Here is a 23,762-nt window from a genome sequence, read left to right on the forward strand (position 1 = left end):
GTTGCTGAGGAGTCTTCCGGTGGCACTTCTCGTTCCTTGGTGCACGAGCTTCAACCCCGAACGCCTTCGGGTAGACCGTCACGAGCACTTTCTCGTACGCCTACTTCTCTCGTCACCGTCACATCCTTGATGCCACCCACGTCACCTCCCCGCCTTCTGAATCTTCTTCACCTGCTCAGATTGATAAAAAGGAAAACAATGCCACTCCCCGTGATTGATTCAACCCTCAACCCTTGCTCTGAAGGGGTATTTATAGGGGTAGAGGGGTAGATTGTAATTTTCTGAGAATTTCAAAAAAAATTTGAGCTCAAAAGAATCTGTAATTAATTTTTTATGATTTTTTCAAAGTTTTATAGAAAGTTTCCTTAATTAAAAAATTAATTATAGTAATTAATGCTAATTAAAGTAGTTAGGTTTAATATAGGAATTTCAAAAGTCGGAAAAAATACGATTTTTAGAAATAAGAAATGATTTTGAAAAGTCAACCGTCGGACCCGACCTTTGGAATAAATCGAATTTCAGGTCCAAAGTACATTATATATAAATAATTTATTTCTACACTAAGAGATGACTTCTGGCGCAGTGGTAAATCGCTTCATTACTGAGGCGGAGGTCTTGGGTTCAAATCTCGTTCTCCCCATATATATATATATATATTTAATTCAAACTTTAGTAACGGACCTGACCTCGGATTTAACTGGTTAAATCCGCCCGTCGGGTCCGCCACTAAGGCTAATGGGCTCCGCCCATTTAGGCCTTATTGGGCCCTTCTTAAATGAACTAAAATGCTAGAAATTTATTTAGGAGTCAATTTTGCACTATTTAAAATACTTTTAATTGTTTAAAAAATTCATAAAAATGTTTATAATATTTTTAAAGTATTTAAAAATATTTCTAAGGCTTCTGAAAATAATTTCAACATACGTTAAATATGAAATGACCTTTTAAAATATTTTAAAGTATTAAAATAACATTTTAATACTTTAAAACTATTTTCAGAAACTTTAAAAAACATTTTTCATTCTCCCAAGTACTTTATGATTATTTTAGTTTATTTTATAGTTTTAACACATTTAAAAAACATAATCTTAAAATATTTTAAGCTCTAATTATAAATTAGTTTCTTAATTATAAATTCATGATGTTAATGTAATTTAGTGTACATTAAAACACAAAAACCTCGACAGACGGGACGAAGAATCTTCCGCCCGCCCCCGGACGGGACGATTGCTTCATCCATGGACGAAATGACCATCCCGTTCTGGGGCCTTGGATGGGGCACATGACAGTTATTTCGTCCTGCGGGAGTATAGCAAGCGCCATGTGTCAATTTCTGAGTGGTCTAATGTTGACGCACTCCCTGTTTCGTCCCAAGACGTTGGACACGACTACATGACAGTTTCAGACAGGACGGGACATGGACGAAATAATGGGACCCTAGACGGGAAACTCTAAAAATTGGGACGTATAGGTTCTATTTAGATATAGGTTCTATTTTCTTTCCATTGAGAAAAATGAGAAGATTAAGCTGTGCCTTCTCAAGTTTGATTGGACAATAGGGAACGGCCATCATCATCTGACACGTCACACGTCACCGTGACAGAAACGTGACGGATGGCGTGACGGTGAAGGTGACGCGTGATGAAGTTTACATGATGATGACGTGACGGTGACGAGGTGCCCTGGACGCGTGACGTGACAGAAGGGTCGTTAAATTTCCAAAATTCAAAATAGAAAGATAGAAAGAGATATAGAGAGAGAAGGGGAGAGAGAGAGAACGAGCCACAAACAGAGAGCGACAGAGAGAGTTTGTGGATAGAGAGAGAGAGAGAGAGAGAGAGAGAGAGAGAGAGAGAGAGAGAGAGAGAGAGAGAGAGAGAGAGAGAGAGAGAGAGAGAGAGAGAGAGAGAGAGAGAGAGAGAGAGAGAGAGAGAGAGAGAGAGAGAGAGGGGGGGGAGAGGGAGAGAGAGAGAGAGAGAGAGAGACTGAGAGAGACTGAGAGAGAGGAACGAGGGAGAGAGAGAAGTGCGCCAGAGGGGGAGAGGAAGAGAGAGTCGCTAACATAATCGCACGTACCGGGAGAGAGGAACGAGAGAGAAAGAGGAGCAATAAGAGAAGGAGAGATAGAGGGGGGGGTTTTCCCGTCAGCCGTGACGGTGACGCCGTCACGGTGACGTGGACGTGACAGGACGCCCAATAGGACGCGTGAGGGTACGTGACAGTTTTTTTTGCATTTGCTGGGATGCGTGACGTGACGGTGACGTAACGAAACTTTCGTCACGTCACCCCATCACGTCCCGGGCATCACGTTCCGGACGTGCCGTTCACAAGGTACAAGACTGGCGCAGTTGGGCCAAGGTATCAGTCGACTTCCTCCATCTTGCTCTCCTCCGGGGCGACGTCCTCCCGGAGAGAACCCATGTCCACGTCAGCCTCCTCTCCCCCCTCCTCGATACTGAGCCCGAGCTTGAGCATGCGGTGGATCCGACCCGCTAACGTGTTCGGATCCTCGAGACTGAGCCCGGACGTCAGCAGCGCAGTCTCGTACAACAGCAACACCAAGTCCTTGACCGACTTATCATTCCTATCAGCTTCCGCCCGCTTCCTTAGCTCCTCCACGATCCCATTCTCCGGGTTAATCTCCATCGTCTTCTTGCTCGCCATGTACGCCCCCATGGAAGAGTCTCTCAGCGCCTGCGCCTTCATAATCCTCTCCATGTTCGCCTGCGCCTTCATAAACCTTAATCCCCAGCTTGAGGTTCTTCGAGAAGGCCTCGTAGAACTTACTGTAGTCTTCCTTGCTTCAGGGCGAGGTGGTCTTCCCAGTCGTTGGTCAGGCTCTTGTAGAAGGAGGCGTACTCTTCTTTGGTGATCTCTTCGGACTTGCGGAGCGAGATGGGCTTCTGCTTGTTGATCTGGGTCCACTCGTGGGTCACTTACTTCACCTTCTTCTTCTTCTGCTTCGGCTTCTCGTCGACTTCTTCGATGGCTCCTTCCTCTTCCTTTTTGGTCTCTCGGTCGTCTTCCTCGTCGTCGCTGATCTCCTTCTCGGTGGTTTTCTCCAGAGGTAGATTGGGTAGCTGATGAATTCGGAGTGCTTCTTCACCAGGTCTTTGATTCTCTTTTCCTCGAGGTATTCGGCCTGAGAAGAAGTGTCAAGTGTGAACTAGTAGTGGTCGGGGTTCAATCTAATCGAATGTCTGTTGACATTGTGATCGATCGGTTAACTCGGTCGATCCGATCCGATCGTATATCGGATCGCAGCTCCTTACTCTGTGAGCAGAGTAAATCGGAAAATAGAGGGGAGAGTGAGGATTCACCTGATCGTCTTTGAGAAATAATGTGATCTTTGTTCCTCGGCCAAGGCGCTCGCCGGATTCGTCTCGAGTGACGGTGAATGATCCTCCGGCTTGGGACTCCCAAATGTACTGTTCGTCATCGTTGTGCTTGGTGGTGACCACGACCTTCTCTGCGACTAGGTAAGCGGAGTAGAAGCCGACGCCAAACTGGCCGATCATGCTGACGACGGCGCCGGCTTGCAGTGCTTCCATGAATTCTTTGGTTTCGGTTCTCGCGATCGTTCCCAGGTTGTTGATCAAATCTAAAAAATAGCAGCATCGGTCAATGAATTCTTAAACACCGGAAAAACACCAATCGAAGTGCATCTACCGCTCCAAAAACTTAGATTCAATTCCATTCAGACAAAAAATGAACTGTTGGAAGATGTGTCAGCCACCTTGCTGACACGTTCTCCTCGCTTCCTCCTTACGGGGAGGACGTTTAGGAGTGGCCCTATTCTCATGGGGATCACTCCTTGGTAGTGGTCCTATTCTCATGTTTCTATGAACGTGGCCTTTCTTTTAGGAGGACCACATGTTATCCCTTTAGAGTAGGAATTTCTCTTTACTTGCTTTTCCTATTTAAGCACTTGTAAGGGTTCATTTCATGATTAACCAGAAAAGTATTGTTTCCTCACTCTCTTCAAGATCTCTCTCTCTCTCTCCCTCTCTCTCTTGTGAAGGCTTGTGTGGAGAGATCAAGTCTCTCATCCTCCCTCGATCTTCTGCGTTTCTTCGTCCAAGCGTGCTTCCGCATACCCGCGACACTCAACATGAACTAAGTAATTCCTGGAACGCCCAAGGAAGAAGCAGAAGAAAACGATATGGAGGTGCGGAGTCGTACAAATATTCTAGATAAAAATTTCAAGACGAGGATGAAGCCTTCGAACATCAAAGTAGCCATAACGTGACGAATAGACGGAACATACACTTAAGAACAAAACAGTTAATATTCTAGGAAAAAAAAGTGATCTATGGCAAACTGAATACTCGCAACTAACCAGCTTTAGTCATTCCAATTCCACTGTCGATGATCGACAAGGTCTTGTTCGCCTTGTCAGGAACGTGGCGAATGTAGAGCTCTGGCTGCGCATCGAGTTTGCTCTTATCCGTCAAGCTCTCGAATATAATCTTATCCAAGGCCTATCCATCAACCAAAAATGAACGCGAATCAGAGAAAACAAATTTCTGGATCAAAAAGGGATGGAGGAGTGACATGTTTAAAGATTTTTCATACATCTGACGAGTTGCTGATGAGCTCCCGCAGGAAGATCTTTTTGTTTGAGTAGAAAGTGTTGATGATGAGGCTGAGAAGCTGATTGATCTCCGCCTGGAAGGCAAACGTCTCCGTGTCCGCCATCGCTCGCCGCTACAAACTTGACAATTGTCTTAAAACGACCGATCGCTGATGAAAAACGTCGTTAGAATTCGAGATTCGGCGCTATATAGGTCCCAAGAGAAGAGAGAAGGAGCTTCTAGGAGCTTCCATTAACGGTTATTGACATAACCATCGAGAGCCTCCCACGTTGCACCCCCTCACAAAACAGACGCCACGTAAGAATCCGGTGCCACGTGGAATCCGTTATTCGAAGAGAGAAAGAGAGAGGGATAATTAAAACGGAGAAGACATTCAAATTAGGTTTTCCCGCCAATTCTAGCCCCAACCGCGAAGCCGGCGAGGAGAGACGACGAAGATGGTTCAGAAAGCGGCGATCGAAGCGTCAGTCCTGCTACGGCGCAGGCTTTGCGACAGAAGTTTCATCTTCGATCCTTTGAAGTCTTCAGCGGATGGTAACTACAGGTTTGTCAAATTTCCTGAACATGTTGATGTTCGATGTAATGTCGCGCGCGTTATAGAAATGTTTCTGCTTGAACGTTGGTCTGAGGATGTTTTTGTTTCATGATTCTTTTCAGAAATTTGAAATTTATCATTTCTAGCACCATCATTGATGCCTGCAACAACTCCGTCCTACTTCTCGGTCCTCGAGGATCGGGGAAGAATGCCGTACGCCACGTTTCCTATCTCTTGGGATGATGTTTATGCTGCGTGGTTGACGTCGTTCATGGATTTTAGGTTCTGGAGCTCGTTCTGGAAGATCTGAAAACAGAGTATCCGGGCACCATATCCGTTGTAAGCCCCAAACTTGGCGATTTCTTATGCTTCAATTTTTGGCTTCCTATTTTTATTCCCCGTGTATCTCAGAATTCGGATGATCTCAGATTAGACTGAACGGGTTATTGCACACCGATGATAACCATGGGATCAAGGTGATGTTCTTTTTTCATTTGAAGAGTTTTCCTAAAGCCTTTTCTCTTTTTACAACCTCGGAATTCACTCCTTCCTAGGATACGTAATGTGCAAGTGTTGAAGCTCAGAGATTTGTTTCCTCTACTTTGATTATGTTTTGCAGGAAATTGCTCGACAATTATGCGTAGAGCATGGTTTATTATTCTCGAAAATGGTATGCTTTTTTACGAACATCAAAGTAATTTTAGATCTATAATACCCGAATAAAGATGAATTGTCCGGTCTTAAGGTCTTCTTCATGTGTGCAGGCTTCATCTGATGACAACTCTACGTTTCTAATAGATATATTAAGGTAGTTGAGTTATTGTGCAGAATTTATTTTCATTTCATTTATCATTATTATTACTGTGAATTTGTCGACCTAACTTCCTCTTACGAGATGTCTTCCAAATATTTAATGATTCTAATTTCTTGGACTCCGTTCTTCAGGGAGAGCGGGTTAGCGCACAAAACAGTCGTCTTTATATTGGATGAATTCGACCTTTTTGCTCAGGTGTCGGCGCATTCAAAATGTCTTTTTTTGCGCTGTGGTTCTCATTTGATCTTACAATAAATACTATCTCTAAAATGGACAGGGAAAGCAGCGTCTTCTCTATGGCTTGCTTGATGCTTTGCAATCATTTGCTTCCCAGTCTGTTGTGATTGGTGTCAGCTGTCGATTGGTATGGAGATCATTATTAAAAGCTTGTTATCCTGAATTTTATTTTGAAATATGCGTAACTAATTTTACATGGTATCATGCAGAGAAATACTAAAATTATATTTTTTCTGGTTCCCCTACTAACAGACCCAAATATGATAATGTTTTCTAAATGTACTGAGCAGATATGAAAGATAAAGAGAGTGAGAGTTAGAAATGACAAAATAAAGGAAGTGAACACTCCTCTGAGTCCGGTTTGCCAAGTTCCACAGAGCCCTTTGTAGCCGGCAGGACTTGACTCCTGACTCTATCCATTCTCCATTATGTCCAACATCCTGAAAATGCCTTGAGGATCTAATGATAGTCTAACCACCCAGAGGATTAAGGTTTGTAGGGGTAATAAAGTACCTCATGTGAGATGACCAAAGAGTTATCGAGTTGTGTCAAGAATTCTGATACCGTGAGGTTTGTGTAGTCTTCTCTTGGACAGTTGCCCTTTGACTATTGGACTCGACAATATACTTTGTTTCCCTTGGAATATTTAGGATAGCACCTGACACACTGGCAGTTTAGATAACATACATGCCTAGATTCGACCAAAGAGACAAACTGATTTGACTGAAGCAGAGTCCCATCCATGCAGACCCAAAATGTTGTGCTTCTATTGTGAAGGTTAACTAACGCCGGCCAACAAGTATAGAACCGAATTTCACCTGCTGGTGATACCACAGGAAGGCATTTTGGACTGATCTACTGAAGAAGTTGATATGAACGCCAAACCCCTTTGAGTGGTATTTGGTCATTTTAACCAGTAGGGTTGTTTTTCTCTTTTCCCTTCATATATCTTTTCTTAATTCAGAGTATGTGATTATGGTGGAAACTAAATATGAGACCGTTATTTTGAGACAGTTCCCAAGTGGGGAACAGGGACACTGTCTTATAATAATGTCTCCTTAGGGCGCCTCATAGTTTGTGAGATTTTTCCAGTTAACAAAGACCTGCATTCAGTTTCTAGTGAATCGACAAGAAAGGATGCATTCGAGGTAGCCCTGTCATTCTAAATTCTCAGAAGGATTAGTTGGAATATCTAAAGTGACTTGATTTTCTCCAATTGCCTTGTTAAGTTGGGAAATGTGGAAAACTGGATGAATTTTGGCGGCTGCAGTTAGTTCAAGCTTATAATCTGGTATGATTCTAGGTGGATTGAAACATATACGCAATTCTAAATGTGAAATCTTCAAGAATTTCCCAAGGTAGAGGTATAGGTATAGGTTGAGAGTGAAATCCAAATGTACATGTAAAAAAATGTGAATCTGTTACGACCCACTACGTCTAGTAAGCCCACTAGGGGCATTCTCATCTTTTGCATCTCCTATAAATATGTAGCCCTCCTCGTTGGAGGGCAGGACATACATTGTTAGTTGAATTTCCCTTCCAGTAGCCTCTCCTCTCTCAACGAGGTCCACTCCGTCGAGCCCCGTTCCTCCGGTGACGTCCTCTCTGCCGCTTCCTCACCGCTCTATGTTCCTTCGGCATTGTCCACCCCGCCATGGTTAGCCCGTTCCCAATACGATCCCGGTTGGGATCTTATCAGAACCCGAAAGCAGTTGATGAAATGAAAGATGTAGAACACCAGGACGAGTTGGATCGACTCCTCCTTTCACTAGAATTAAGTGAATCTCCCCCCTTCTAGCCTGAGCTGTGTTAGATATCCATAACTGTACTAATAGTTCCAGGAGAAATCAACCACAATCGGCAGTCTGAAATGTATCAAACGGCAGTGTCGCTTACAACTTGTTGAGAGAAGAATCACAGAAATGTGAGAAGAAGAATAACGAGGATAGAAACTGAGGAGTTCAGATCAATCACCCCTGGAGGAATGGAGATGCCGGATCAGTTGTTCATCTTGGAATCCGTGCCAAGAGAGTTTTCCCCCAGAGGCCAACCAACCTTCTCGTTGAGAAAAACCAGAATCCCATTTCCACTCGCACCTCTATTTTTTTATAGACTCACTGTTCCCGCCTTTATTGAGTTTGAACTTCACACGTGCGAGAGAGCATGTGTCGCCCCGCCTCGGTGCTTCTTTTTGATATGGTAAGTCCTAGTTAGGACTTCATCAAACTGCAGCCCCCCTTTCTTGTAACTGAAATTTCCTCCCTTTTCAATCCAGCTCCTGCCCTTTTATTTATAGGCTTCCTGCTTCCACTATCTAAGTGTTTGTATCAACATGTACCTGGACTGGCACACCTGCTGACTGATTCTTCCTTATATTCTTCTGATGAGAACTTCTGGGGGGAACCTTATCATAATCTTACAATGCTAGATTTTGCAAAATCTTATAAGGTCAGAAATATTTTGGTGAGAGTTTCTCTGATTTCTGCCTTGTCAATGACCTCATACGGTAAGGACGCATTCACAAGTATACCATATTCCCTATGTTAAAATGAGTATCAGCTGGTGTTTATCAGCTTGATTCTTCATGTATTGTTGACCCTTGGCTAACTGAGATTTTGGTGCTGATAGAATACAATCTCTTTTTTGTAAGAGAGAGTCTAATGAGTCCAGGGTTGTTGGAGGACTTCCATACCATAGAAGAGCATGTGGTTTTCTACCATACACTGCCTTAAATGGTGTCATCTTAATAACTGAATGAAAAGAACTGTTTAAACTATACTTGGCCCATGGCAGCCATTTAATCCACTGTTTAGGATTCTCTGAAGAGAAACAATGTAAACAACACTCTGGGCTCTTGTTTGTAATCTCGGTTGGTCAGTCTGTCTCTACGCTATGGAACTACCATGGAGAACTGAACCTCGGTGATTTACCATGGAGTTTCTGTAGTGCCTTCCAGAATGAACTAGCGAAGACGCCCCCTATCTGACATGATTGTTCTGGGAACACGATGCGAACAAACAATTTCTTCTATGAGTATTTGAGCAATACCTCAGACAGAAAAAATGTTTTTGTTGTTGAACATAAATAATGGTTTTGTCACCGATCTCAGGCGATCTTCCTTTTTTAAATAAAAAAGGTCTTCAAATTCACGTAAAAATTTTCGGACGACTTACCTAGAAATTTTTGGTCTAACTATCTTCCGATATAGTCTTCATCTCACTTAGTCTTTATCACCTAATATGGTTATCAGGATGCCGATCAACTTTTAGAGAAAAGGGTGAGGTCACGTTTTTCTCACAGGAAGCTTTTGTTTGTTCCCCCTTCTGTGGAAGAGATACAACGGTAAGATTCTGCCACAGACTATAATGTTTTTTGCGAACTATAATATTTTTCCACTTTATAATTTATATCAATTACAAGAAAATTGAAAATGCGATATTATTCAACGCGTTGGATTCTGGCGAAATAAAAAACAATCTTCCAATTTTGAGAATTGAATGAGTTTTTGAAAAGTTCTAAAGGTTGACCCCTTTTTTCCTTAATTGTCCTCAATTGAGCATTTTCGCTTAAGAAATTCGCAACTTTTTTATTCAAGTCTTTGAAATTTTTCCCATTCTCCACTTTATGTCCCAAACTGAAACTCCAGATGAGTTGTGTTACTTCAACATGTTTTCTTTGATATTCCATCAGATGTTGATTCAGTTTGGCAATTTAAAATGCAAAAAGTTTGATAATATTATTTTCTTCTGTGTCCTACATTCGGATTGGTGGTGTATACTTTTTTGTGCTTACTCTGGTCGCTTGACGAATTATGCAGATTGATGGAGCATCTATTGTATTTACCCGCAGACTTCGGTGCTCCGTGTAATTTTGTATCAGAATTCAATTCAAGACTTAGCGTATCCTGTTAATGCGATTTTTTTGTATTTTCGAATAATCAATTAAAATATCTGTCTCTTTCATTTAAAACCACGATTTTAAACCAATCTGTGTTACTTATTTTCCATCTGACACCACAATTCGACTTCTTTTTTGAAGTAGAACATAGCTGCCACAATCTTCCATGACATGTTCTCTGCTCAAATGTTAATGTTCTCTCTTTAAGTCTATACATCTACTGAATTTGAGTCCGGAACACCACCAAGTGTTCTAAATTTGAATCTATTCAAATGTTTTGCCGTTTCCTGAGCATTTTACAGAGTACTTTTGTTGACAAGAAGTTCAAAGACATTCTGGCCTCTGTATGCAATGTGGATGGAAATGTCAGCAACCTCGTGCGATTCTTGTGAGCTGGAAAATATTTTCTTTGATTTGAATACTGACAATATTTTTATGTGTAATTATTATATTGGCGACTGTAAAATTTTGCACAGATTTTGCGCTGTGGCATCAATGAATCTGGAATCGGGATCTCTATCCCTGGAGAACTTCAAGACGGCCAGTCTGTCCCTCCGCAGGATGCCGAAGTTGGAAAATATTCAGAGTAGGTCTCATTATTAGTTTCCATCATAATCAGGGAGCATTTATGTCCTCAATTAAATGGAATTCTCTTTCGATTATGATGTAAGTTCTTGCTGAACATTATAGAGAACTTTCATTTTCTCGCCTAGGATTATCATTTGATCTTTAATAGCAGATTTTCAGGTCCATTGCTTAAATTTTTCATTAAAATTTCAGAACTTTCTAACGTCGTTCAGGATACTCGGCCGTTCAAAATGAGGAAAATGGCCGTCGGATTGGGATATTATCCTGTTCTTTTATTTTGATTCTATCATTTTTGCTTTTTAGATACGTCCATTTTGGAGCTCTACCTCCTGGTGTGCATGTGCAGACTCGAAGTCAAAGAGCAGAGCTCGTATAATTTCATTACAATAATGAAAGGTTGGTTATCCCTCGACTGATCCTTCATTCATCTATAGTTTTTTAAATTGTCATCAGTTTTTTTTTATTAAAATTTCCGTATGGAATTATACTTTCAGAATACAGAGTCATACATGATGCCTATAAATCTTCGGACCACCATGGGGACAGTGCCTGCTTGAGGGTGCGTCTCTACCTCCGCACTATGATCTTTCCATTTATATGTTTATTTGTATATTTTGTATGTGTTCGAATATGAAATGATCTTTAGATTCCACTAATTTCACAGGCCTTCGAGCACCTTCTTCAGAGGGAATTAATCAGCTTCACTGACGGTGGCCGTAGAGGGGCCTTGTCTATAGAATATCGTCCTGTGAAGCTTCTGGTGTCTTCTCATGAGCTTCATCAGGGGCTGAAATCGTATCATTCATGCCCTGTAAGTCTTTCCCTCATTTTTTTTCTAAAAATTTCTCTCGTCATTCGTTTTTCTTCTCTTGGTTTTTTTTCCCCTGAATTCCAAAAGGGGATGATATCAAATAATTTTTGCAGGTTATACTCGAGAAATTGTTGAGTCACGAGACATATAAATAAGAGACATCTTTTAAAAGACGAGACTGTTATTCTGGTAAAATACAATATAAGAGACAAAAGGAGCCAACTCCGTTCATTCTTGAGCATCCATTCTGGTAATTATACATGTTTTAATAGATTTCTTATCGTCTTTTCATTCTAGAAGCTATAAATTCAGGATAAAAAAAACAGTTGTGTGCATTAGGCCAATTCGGATCGCTTATGGCATGTTGAATCATCGTTCTTTTTGCTTCTTAAAATTCCTCATATATCCACTGCAAACAAGACACAGGTAATTATAGTGCAGGGATGTGGACGGGACGATTTTTTCCGTCCGGACGAATAACTCGTCCCGTCCAAAGATACAGATGCATTTTGGGGCAAAAATTCGTCCTGGGTACCACCGGGGGGACGCTTTTCGTCCCATGGGCCAAAAAAACTCTGTCCAGAGGTCTCGGACGTTGGATAGACGAATATGGACGGAAAACTCAGATCCAATTTGCATCAAAGTCCCTGTGTTTTATGTGCGTGCTGCAAACCGACGCCGCTCAGAAATAATTGTACATATGGCCCTTCACATTTTACCTTCTCCTCCGTAATTCCCTAAAAAACTTAGAAAATAATATATAAAATGGTTTTTTTTCTCCCGGGACGAGGGATGGGATGAAAATTCGTCCCGGGAGGACTGGACGGGACGGTTATTCGTGTGGTGGAACGAAAATTCGTTCCGTCCTTCGTCAATGCACAGATTCCGGACGTCAGACTGGGATGAAATTCGTCCCATCCCGTCCATCGTCCCATCCTGAACTATACAGGTAATCGTATCATATATGATTGCCATCCAATATATGCTATGAAACCATAAACCCAAGAGGGCTAGCCCAAGGGCTGCTCAGATTATGTGGCAGAAAGAGAGAGAGAGGATCTCACAGTTCACACGTAGGAGAGGATCCTGAAGTAGATGACGATGTAAAAGGAGAGAGAGAGCACGGCGAAGACGTGCTGCCAGAAGAGAATAGAGGAGGACTCGGCGACGGCGTACCCCCTCAAGCTGGCGATGGCCCCGAGCAAGATGGCGCTCGGCGTGGTGTACTGCATGAGCAGCACGAACCTGTAGAGCTTATCCCCTTCCCCTTCAATCAAGAACCCCAGCCTACCCGCCAACGCCACCACGCCAATCCCGACCAGGGGCAGGACCAGCAACCGAGCCACGACGATCCCGACCGTGGTCCGCCGCCCGAGCACGGACCTCCTCCGCGGGCCCTCCGCCAGCATCCCCCCCAAAACAAGCATCACCGACGGCACCATGGCCCCGGCCATGATGTCCAAGCTGTCCGTTAGAAACCCTAACGGCGCCCCGTCCCCGAACACGAACCCCTTGACGGCCGGCGTCGCCCCCACGGCGATCGCCAGCAGCGACGCTATCGTCGGCGGCTGCAGAACGTGCTGCAGCGGCGTCTGCTCCGCCACCGTCCTCATCCTCCTCACCACCCTGGGCTCGGCCATGCACCGTATCGACCTAGGGCTGACGTCATCGTTCTCTTCCTCGGGCTCGGCCCGGGCGAGGTCTAGCTTGTCGGCGCCGGAGAAGCTGGCGAAGACGCTGGCAATGAAGGGGGTCTTGCAGAGGGCGGTCTCCTGGTCGGCGACGCCGGGCCACTCGGCCTCGTGCAAGAGGGGGCGGCTGAGGTCGGGGCCGGCGGAGGAGTCGGCGTGGTCGGGGCCGGGGGGGGGCGCGAGGGGGGGCTCCATGATGTGGAAGACGAGGGTGTAGACGAGGATGACGGCGACCCACTGGGCGAAGGAGACGAAGGCGACGCCGGAGGCGTAGCAGTCGCCGCGGAAGGGGTTGCCGGGGGAGTGGCAGACGGAGCCGACGATGGCGATGGGGAGGTTGCCGGTGTTGCCGAAGCCGGTCATGATGACGGTGAAGCGGAGGAAGTCGGGCGGGGGGCGGCAGAGGAGGAAGACGGCGTAGCCCAGGGCGCAGCCGAGGGCGGTGCTGAGGAGGACGTTGGCGGGGACGAACCACCATTGGAGGGCGCTGGAGAGGGTCACGGACTGGCCCAGGTGCACGAAGATGAGGCAGGGGAGGAAGAGCACGAAGACCAGCTTGCTGAGCAGGCGGAAGGTCGCGCGCGGCACGATCTGGGTGCGCGGGTGGCCCAGCACTAGCCCGATCAGGGTCAGCGTCAGCAGCTTCAGCAGCGGCACCACCGCTGCCAGGATCTGAAACCCACCCGCCATCTCTTCTTCTGCCTTCTTCAATCTCTTCTTCCTCCTCCTTTTCTACTTCAAATCTCGTCCTTCTTCTTCTTCTTCCTCTCCTTCAATCTCTTGTTTCTTCTGCGCCTCCAATCTCTTCCTTCTTCTTTCTTCTTCTTCAATCTCTTCCTTCTTCTTCTTCTACAATCTCTTGTTTCTTCTTCCTCCTCTTCTCCACTCTCTTCCTTCTTCTTCTTCTTCAATCTCTTGTTTCTTCTTCTTCTTCTTCTTATTATTCTTCAATAGCTTGTTTCTGCTTCTTCCTCTTCTTTCTCTTCTTCAATCTGTTGTTTCTTCTTCTTCCTCTTCTTCAATCTGCTGTTGCTGCTGCTGCTGCGTCTTCTTCCAGATGATGAGGTTATCACACTTGGGCTTCCATGATCGAGCTCGGGGGGGGGCGGAAACCCTAGAGGAGGATCGGCAGATAGAGATCCATGGATCTGCAAATTGATCGAGGAAGAAAGAATCTCGAGCTTGAGGATGAAGAGTTGGGGAAGGGGGAGGAAATCTCTAAAGATTGAGGTTATGGCAGTGTCGAAGTGTCGCTGCCAAGGGTGCTCTTGTTAGATAAATGGTGATGGTGGTGAGGCTGATTGAAGATTCAAAGGAACGGAAGAAACCAGATGATAATGACGGTAATTATATTATGATGATGATGATGATGATGATGATGATGATGGAATCGAAGCGGACGACTTAGGTTGTGCCACGTCGAAGAAAAACCGAGGACGGATTGTAGGCCGTCCTAAGAAGAGGACAAATCCTCCTCTTGTCGACCGTCGGCTTTCTCATTTTTTAGGTTATTTTTACTTTATCTTTTTACTATTTATTTACTTATCCGAGATCCGATGTATTCTATCACATGGGCATGGCCCACCGCTCAAATACACCAATTTGTTCTGGCACTTGATGAATAATAGTCTCTTTAGTCTATCCATATATTGATATTTCTTAGAGATTTACTACCTCCCCATGTGTTGTTCCTGGTCTTCCCGTCTATGCCAGGAACCCCATAATTATAGAAATTGTGTCTGATGCATAATCCCGTACATTTATTCTGCTTTGATGGGTTTCGTTGTATAGATTTAAATAAACATCGGAGACGCATCTTCCTTCTTTACATACCACATAATAAAATACATTTTTTGGTAATACATTAAGCTCCCGGGCACGTGACGATGGCCTTACACTTAGGTATATCATATTTCTATCGCTTGTTAAATAATACTCTCTGATGCCAAGTATTATGAGATTCCTAGCGCTTCATATATCTGATGCCAAGTCTTATGAGATTCCTACGAGTCATTTCTTGCACCCTAGTGTTCGTGGTTTTCCCACCTATACCAGGAATCCCATAATTTTATAAATTACATTAGACTTATAATTCCCTAAATTTATTCTGGTTTAATGCTTAATTTAATAAATTAATATCAGAAACATGACATCTTTGTATTTATCCTTCTCCTTTTTTGTATCTTTAGATCATCTAATGACCTCTAGAATATATGACTAAGGCCGCGAACTCAAATAAATCTATTTTCTCACTTGATAATTACAAAACGTTTATGAAATTCCTAGAATATTATTCCATGTGCCAAGAATTCCTTGTTTCACCGTGCTCGCCAGAAACCCTAAAATTTAGAAAACATATCAGAAGCGTACTTTCCTAATTTACTTTTCGGTGTTGGGTTTTTTATATATTTCAGATTTTATACACGAAAAGTTGTCTCTTATTATTATTTTTATCTCTCCATCTTTACTGACCTTTCATAGATATGCTCACCAAGAGATACGGTTATGCCCGCATAGATATGCGGACACATTTGGACTATTCATGCTGACATAGATATGAATCCATACTCAAGTAGTTCTATTTGTCTTCCACTTGTTCAATATTAAGCTCCAATATTAGACACGGAATTTTTTAAAGATATATTCCATGGCCTACATTTCTCCCGGTGTGTATTTAAATCATATCACTTTTTCTTTGAGGATTTTTATAGTATATTTGATTAACATTGAAAGATGTCTCTTTATTTTTTATGTCACTTTTTTAACCTACCTGACAAATAATTTAATTTGCATATAATTCTTGAGCCTTCAGGACACTGCACTCAAATATAAATACTTTCCAGCCTAGTGATATTTTGGATGTGAAACCTTATCATATTTGTTGAATTTTTTTCCCATGCTTGCACAGTCTCTGGTTTTTCCACCAATACCAAAAGTCCATAGTTATACATTTGACGGAATTCCATGGTATATATCCTGAAATCATAGGGGTAGAATGATCAAGAACTCATAAAGGAATGAACCGTACTATGCTTAATTTTTATTTGATGCATTTTGAAAAACTTGAAATTAATTGCTGAAGGCTTCTCTTTTATTCTGATCAGATCAGAGAAAGCATTAATTATTATAATCAAGCCAAAAATTCCATTTTAAAAAATACTCCTTGCTACCAACTCTTTTGATATTTCAGAAACATTTTGTTTCATTCTTTAATGATTTCTTGATCATTATTTATCTAGGATATCAGGAAATGTATTAGACATTTTCTTTACTTTATTTATTTTCTTTATGCAGCGATTGAAAAAATATCTGAAAACCCATGATTTCACTTTGCCTTGATAGGGAGATCAATTACTCTCCATCTCTTTTACTCAGTGATCACATGAAATAACATTTTTTGTTGAATATAAAAGACACTCAACAATGACTGTGATACCAAATATATTTCAATAAATTAGTGCTTTGAATTCAATCCAACACATATCTCAAATTTTTTTCAGACCATTCAATTTCTTTATTTTCACACCACATCAACTTCAACACCTGAGGCATGAAAATACAAACGTAACACATTTCATTTGCTTCTTTTGGCGCAATTCAGTTTTTATGATCTTAATTATAATCAAATATTTTTCATTTTATTTTGCTTCAATTGCTAACTGTGTATCAGCTTATTAAACACTTTCATCGAAACCAATAACTAAATATTGGTGATTTTCAAATCAGGGTGAAAACCTCTCAACAAACTCCTCGATGTACCATTAAAATACATTTTGCCAATAATTTTCTCTTAGTAGAAGCTATATGATAATCCCATTAAAATAAGTTTTCAATATTCCAAATTTTATTTTTCTCTATTCAGTTCAAATGTATACTAGAAAGGACAATGGATCTCTGAGAAAAGAAAAAAATATGATTTGTGATGTAAAGTAAACTAAGCTATTATCTATTTATTTATATAATGAAAGCTAGTGAATTAAATATTTTTTATTGCTTCACTGATTATCAACACACTTTCGTACATAGTGGGTATTATAGATCACACTAATATAAATGTTTTTTTTTCATCAACTGTAAAATAATATAAATAGGCAATGTCTAGAGCGGTTTTCACGCTCATTGTTTTTTGAGAAATGCTTAGTTGCCATCTATGGTAGTTTTAGATAACAGAATAGAGGTTTTGGGTTGTGGAGTACCAATGAACTGCTTGTGACTTGTGGTTCTGACTCGCGTATCTTTTTTTTCTTGATAAATAATACTTTTGAGAATCATAGCTTACGTTATTTAAATATTTTTCTATAGTTTCAAATTTTTAAAAACCAATTTTTGGAAAAGATCACTGATTTTGGTTTGTTGAGAAATTAAACGAACACAATAAAACTCATCATTTTACATTATGAAAACTCTGGTCTTCACTTACGCATGCAATCTTAATTTTACCATTTTATGGATCCTATTAACACGTGAAGAATGAATGATATGAGATTATTTTTTAACGTTTATAAGTCTTACATGAATGAATGTGTTTCCCGACGGGCCAAGAATGCCAATGGGCCTGAAGTCTTACATGAATGTTTTTAATTATTTACTTGATGCTGTTAAATTTTACCATTTTGATATTTAGTTTCAAACCCTGGTAGCAAATATAAACTGAATTGAAATTAAGTTCAGAATTATATTGGTATTTATTTTGAAAATATGAATATTACTCGGGAATTGAGGAGGAAAAAAAACTGACACTGAGGGTTAAGTGAAGTGGGTTAAAATAAATTAATGAATATTTTTGTCATTTAAGTCTTAGAACCTAACTTCATAAGGGGAAGCTTGAGTAGATGACGATGCAAATTTTCTCTGTGGGAATTTTTTGTATCAGTCTAATAGTCTGTAATTCCCCTTATTCAATGTCAGAGGGCGTGATTTCATATAAATGTGAAATTTCTCTATTGTTTTAAAGTAATCCTATGGAGAAATTTTTTATTTAATAATTTATGGAAAAAATTATGAATTTTAGAATAATTCCTAACTCATCTTTAACATAAATTTAGGCAATGAAATATCATTACATTTTCCTCATAATAAATTACATATTAATGGTAAAAGTGAGCTTTTACAGTTTATGCACACGTTATTATTTAGCTGGAGGAATGAAAAGATTATGTCAAAGGTTATCCATGTGGAAAAAAGACCCAGGTGTAAAAATTTGAGAAATGGTAGGTGGAAAATGAATTGTTTTATGTAGATATCTCTTATTATAAACCAATTTTCTATTAGGATTGAATCTCTGATGATAAGATCTGTCAGCACATGAGAAATAAACAGAAAATTAATCGAATCACACTTTATTATGTGTATTCTCTTGAACACCATGTCTTTTAAAATAAATCAAACCTTAAAATGAGATATCATATTTAAAAGAGGGTCTAAAATTTTGCACTTTTTATTCATAACTTTACGTGATAATTTGCAAATTGATCATGACGTTTTGATTCATACATCTTGCTTTCAGACTAAGTTAGCAGTAAAAGCGAATTTTAATAAGGTAAATAATATATTAAATGTGGTAAAAAGTTTAAGGACCCTTATCCATCTAAACTTTATTGAAATACAGTATTGTTCTAATTCACCCAAGTCAAATGATTTTATCAATCAGGTAGGAAAATGGAATTATTTGAAAGTGTTGAACACTAACAAAGAGGGTGAAATTGATATTCTCTTAATGTGTAGAACATTTTAGTTTTAGATTCCATTTTTAGTCTCTCAACTCATGTCTCTCTCAGAAAAATGACTTTTACCCTACTTGGGGGACTCCAAACCAGTACGACAATCAGAAAATTGGTGCATAATCATCCTCTAATCGGGAAATTTATACAATGACTACATGCACATTCATCTTTAATATTTGCTATTTAAAGTTCTGGTCGGGTGTAGATGAAATCCCCAAAGACCTCAGGCCACCTCCATGAGTACACCACGATACCCGGAACTCTCCCTTCGGTGTGTATCCTGCAGAGCTGTACATCCTCATCACCATCCCAAACTTCCTTTGAAGTGATATTATGTAGATCTCAATGATTCTTCCTGAAACAATATAGACAATAATTATATTTAGTTGACCTAATAATGGTCAATTTACAATGTTTAGTCTGCACAACTCCTCAATTCTCACGAATCAACCCAAAGTTCCTTGAAAAATTTAACTGATGATTAACTGAAAGAGAATAAATTTAATTATTCAAGTATCAGATAAAATAGGTGAATGTTATAGCAGGAACGAATATTGAAAATAGGATATCCAGATAAAAATGGATTTTTTCTTATATTTCAAAGAAAGGATTTCAAATAAAAATGACTTATAATCTTATATTTGAAGTAGCGGAGGTTAGATAAAAATTACTTCTGATCTGATATTTCAATATGAGCAAAATTTTATGCAAGCTTTAGATCACCAAATTTAATAAAATAAAACTAAATATTTATTACAATTTCAGAAATTAATGATTCAGATTAATAATCAGATATTCAATAAATTATTCAAGTATCAGATCTATGAGAGGCAGTAATTGATTCAAGTACTTGATAGGAAATATAGACTGAAGATTCGATAGCAATGAGAATATCTGAAAATTTTGAATTTAAAATGATGGATTTTGAGTCACAAGCCAAACATAAAAACATGTAAAGAATGAGGGAATTTTGGCTCAATTCAGTAAGGTAGTAGATTCAAAATGTTAACTTAGGATTATTACCCTTTTACAAGATGTTGGTGAAATTGAAAAGTGATAAATATGTAACAAGGATCAAAAAATACAAATTAGTACCAATTATTTTCAAGGAATTTTTTGTTGAAAAACTTAATCTCGGACTATTTCCCACGTCCAACTTGGACCAAGGAAAAGTTTCAATCTTGAACTCAGGTTTGAGCATTTTTTGTAATAAACATAATCATATTTGAGTCTTTAATGATTTTAAGGAATAATTCAGATCAAGATACTCAACCTGTTAATTGAAAATCTAATTGAAGTCCAAATGGGTTGTTTCAAATATTGAAAATTTTGAGTTTTCAAATATTTAAAATTTTGTAGGTGCTAAAAAATGAGTTTTTTAAGGTATAAAAGTGATAAATCCTAAGAATTGATTTGTCAGTGAGTAAATCCAAGATGAAAAAGCTCCACATTCATGTTCCCTCAAGATTTAATTCATCAATAAGAGTCTCAGAAATAACATTAAAATGCCATAAGCATGATTTTCAAGAAGAATACAGCGTGAAAGTGCAAAAACATGAATAATTTAGGGATAAAAATTATAGAGCTATATTGAAAAATTCAAGTATAAGACAAAATAACAAAAAATTAAAGATCGTGCTCAAATTTTCTCTTTCTGATAATGAAAACTTCTTGATTTTGGGCAATCAGAAAGCAGAAGAATGTGATCACCAAGAAGCAGAATATCTAAGAAGAAGGAAACTTCTTGGAGTTATCCTATTATCAATTAACCAGCATAGAAATAAATCAATCAAGCAAGCTTTCTGTATCATATAGATTCTACATGTCTCTAATTTGAGGATGTATCCCTCATGTTCCAAACGAAACATTTTAACATCATTTTTTAAACATGATGGATAAGCTAATCATTGGCCCATTTACGATTAACATAAGGATAAACTTATTTATAAATAATATGAATGACTGTTCCATTATAGCCACATTTTAAAAATTAGTCGCAATTTATAAATCACTGTAAAATAATGTTTCAACAACAAATAAGAGAAAAAGACTCCTAAAAGTTGAGAAAAATATAAAAATAAATTTACTTTTTAGAAATTTTATTTTGGGTACTTGGAAGTGAGGTTGAATATACATAAATATGATTTCAAATAGTGTCTTTGAGGTAGTTATAATGTAAAATGAATATTACTATAGAATAATTTTTGGACAAAATTAAAGAGAATCAGAATATGAAATAGAATTGTAAGATGGAAATACATGAAGTCGATTGAAGTAGAAGAAAATTCTTGTAAAGTGAGAGATTAAAAACCTTATTGAGTTACTGTGTTAGGAGCAATTTGATCAGATGAAAAACAATCAAGATATTATTTGTGACCTGGTGATGAACCAGAAGTTGGGGTTAAATATGTGGTTTAAGGCTTCTGGTTTATCAAGCAATATATGTAAATTCCTTCGGAGCATAGAATAAGGGTTGAATCCATAGAGAGCAAGTATATGTAAATTCAGTATGTGACTTTTTATCTTTGATTTATATTTTTTATAATTTTAATATTTATTTAAGGAAAAAAAACTAATTTAACCAAACCAAACTAGTGCAAAGAAATTTATAATAATTTTAGGAAGCTCAGAAAATATTAATCTAATTTAACCCAATTCATTCATATTTTTATAGAATAATTTTGAGAATTTTAATATGACTATATAGTAGACAATACTAAGAAATGCTCATTTTAAAATACCTTAGCTGGCACTTTGAGAGTGTCAGGTGACAGCAAATGGAGATGGACATGAGTGGGGTGGAGCAGATGAAAGAGCTAATGTGCTGATTGCAGCGAAGATGATAGTGGATATGCCTACAAGCAGCGGAGCGAGTGCAAGTGACAATGATTTATTGTCGCTGGTGTGACAGAGATGGAGACGGATACATGCCGATAAGGAGCAGAGTTGAAGATGGTGTGTGTGAGGTGGAAACCAAGGCTATCGGCAATGGAAAACTACAAAAAAAGTTCGATGATATAAGTCAGAAAAAGACAAAGATCACACTAACCTCGTCATCATGTGCCCAATGGTCTGAATGGTGCTTTTTCTTCACATGTCTTGATCTGTATGTCACTCCTTCAATCCTTTGCTCTTGGAGTACAAGAAGGGACCCAAATGAGATTTTGAATGAGCAAATCACTCCGCTAATCGTAATTAGGAAAAAATCCAAGGGTGTCTTTTTTACAATGATGGAGGCTTCTATTTATAATCCCAGATGGTGTATGGATAGAGGAGAGAAATGAGGAACTACCCTTAAAATTTCAGCAAAAATATATTTCTGGATGATATGATCGTTTCAATTTGGAGCAATCTGAACGATCCGATTTTCTGTCTCCTCCAATTTTACCTCTCTTGCAAATTATATGGTAGATTGCCAGCCAGGCACAAACTTCTAGGAGTGGGAAAACTCAACTAATTCATTTTAGTTATTTAATTAAATTGGAAATTATATTTTTTGAATTATAAAATTATTTTCTTTATGAATTTAACTTTATAAAATTCCATAGAAATACTAGAAAATCCAGAAATATATAATAAACACCTTTCAATATTTAAGTATATATCAATGGATGTTTTGTGACTTGTGAAAGTATTTTATTCATGAAGTTGATGCCAGGAAATCATGTTAAAACACCATAAAATAAATAACATTTATATATTCATTATAAAAGCAAAACAAATCATTTTAAACTATAATAACATGGATTTATGCTAATTTCAAGGAGACTAAACACATAAAGTGCATGGAATTACTTTGAAAATTAGTATGTTAGTTTTGATTATCGCCTGAAGGTTTAAATATTTTAAATTATAATATTATATTATACGGAGAACAGTACAAATTTATGATTTATGAATTGAGGGTAAGCTTATGTTGACTTAGAGCATTCAGATTTTTTTTAAAATTTAAGATTGTTAAATTGGGTAGTGTGTGAGAGAGAGAAATTTAACTTAGTGCACTTAAAGAACTATGGAAAAATTTATGTAACTGGAATAGTGATATCTGAAGTAAATTAAAATCATATTAACGTATTATTTATAAATGTTCCTTGAGCTATTGTGATCTGAATTATTATCAACTAACGCTTGAATTGGACATTTTTAAAAGTGGTATCCAGGTGTATATATTTTAGCCTTTCCAAACACATGAAGAATATATTTAGGCAGAATTAGTCAAGAGAGAACCGAGTGATAGGATAGGGGAAGAAGGTCACTGTCTAGATATGAAGTCCTAGGTGTTCGGCAAAAGGTTTTCAGCTGGAAGTTGGGGCAATTGTTTAATTTACATCTTGATTTGCTTATAACCAGTTAATATGTTTGTGGCATATGAGACCCCGAATATTGAGAGGGCCAAATATTTGAAGTACCCAAGGAAGTACTAGGAAACACTCTGAAAATGGGTTAGAGTCATTGAACAATCTGAAATTTTTTATCTTCATACACATAATGTACACAAACACATTCTGTCAATGGCCCAAATCATTAAGGACTTGATATTCAATGATGTGTTGATAAGCAGGTCAGATGTCATTGATCAAATATTTATGGTAATCAGACACAATTTCCCATGTAAAACATGATGGCCAAGATGGACTTATCTACCTATATTATATGTTTATATCCAAATAAATTTATTGTTTTATAAAGCTTAAATATAGATGAATAAAATTAAATAAGTGTAATATTTTGAAGATGAGTTCAGATATGTACCTGGTTGTAAAAACACTTCTGAAGTGAATTTCATGGAAGAAATGCAATGATTGGTTTTATCATTTATGGTTATGAATTCAATGTTAAAGTTGTAAGCATGTCGATTAAAAATTGAAACA

The 23,762-nt window shown here is 38.9% G+C and overlaps 2 protein-coding genes and 1 pseudogene across 3 annotated transcripts; 1 reads left to right on the forward strand and 2 right to left on the reverse strand.

Moving 5' to 3' along the window:
* Window positions 1–2,038: 2,038 nt before the first annotated feature.
* On the reverse strand, window positions 2,039–4,741 carry LOC144709932 (heat shock protein 90-1-like; annotated as a pseudogene). Its single transcript, XR_013583153.1, has 4 exons — window positions 4,576–4,741; window positions 4,340–4,481; window positions 3,321–3,601; window positions 2,039–3,142 (listed from the first exon to the last, which is right to left on the reverse strand). The product of XR_013583153.1 is annotated as a heat shock protein 90-1-like (transcript).
* Window positions 4,742–4,892: 151 nt separating this feature from the next.
* Window positions 4,893–11,974, forward strand: ORC4 (origin recognition complex subunit 4). The gene is made up of 16 exons (XM_078583610.1): window positions 4,893–5,139; window positions 5,253–5,343; window positions 5,413–5,469; window positions 5,559–5,606; window positions 5,750–5,800; window positions 5,895–5,938; window positions 6,076–6,139; window positions 6,222–6,308; window positions 9,432–9,523; window positions 9,999–10,080; window positions 10,381–10,466; window positions 10,555–10,664; window positions 10,970–11,062; window positions 11,161–11,225; window positions 11,331–11,477; window positions 11,591–11,974. The coding sequence occupies exons 1-16, from the start codon at window positions 5,033–5,035 to the stop codon at window positions 11,630–11,632; spliced, it is 1,266 nt and encodes a 421-aa protein (XP_078439736.1). The 5' UTR covers window positions 4,893–5,032; the 3' UTR covers window positions 11,633–11,974.
* Window positions 11,975–12,467: 493 nt separating this feature from the next.
* On the reverse strand, window positions 12,468–14,462 carry LOC144709930 (Auxin efflux carrier family protein). Its single transcript, XM_078583609.1, has one exon. The coding sequence runs from the start codon at window positions 13,856–13,858 to the stop codon at window positions 12,545–12,547; it is 1,314 nt and encodes a 437-aa protein (XP_078439735.1). The 5' UTR covers window positions 13,859–14,462; the 3' UTR covers window positions 12,468–12,544.
* Between the last annotated feature and the right edge of the window lie 9,300 nt (window positions 14,463–23,762).

This window comes from Wolffia australiana, chromosome 11, assembly GCF_029677425.1.
Source record: "Wolffia australiana isolate 7733 chromosome 11, ASM2967742v1".
Taxonomy (NCBI): Eukaryota; Viridiplantae; Streptophyta; class Magnoliopsida; order Alismatales; family Araceae; genus Wolffia; species Wolffia australiana.

Excerpts from the sequence above, each read along its gene's own strand:
- ORC4 (XM_078583610.1), top strand. The coding sequence starts at position 5,033 with ATGGTTCAGAAAGCGGCGATCGAAGCGTCAGTCCTGCTACGGCGCAGG. Across the intron at positions 5,140-5,252 it reads TCAGCGGATGGTAACTACAG|AAATTTGAAATTTATCATTT; the intron begins GTTTGTCAAATT and ends GATTCTTTTCAG. Across the intron at positions 6,140-6,221 it reads AATTCGACCTTTTTGCTCAG|GGAAAGCAGCGTCTTCTCTA; the intron begins GTGTCGGCGCAT and ends TAAAATGGACAG.
- LOC144709930 (XM_078583609.1), bottom strand. The coding sequence starts at position 13,858 with ATGGCGGGTGGGTTTCAGATCCTGGCAGCGGTGGTGCCGCTGCTGAAG.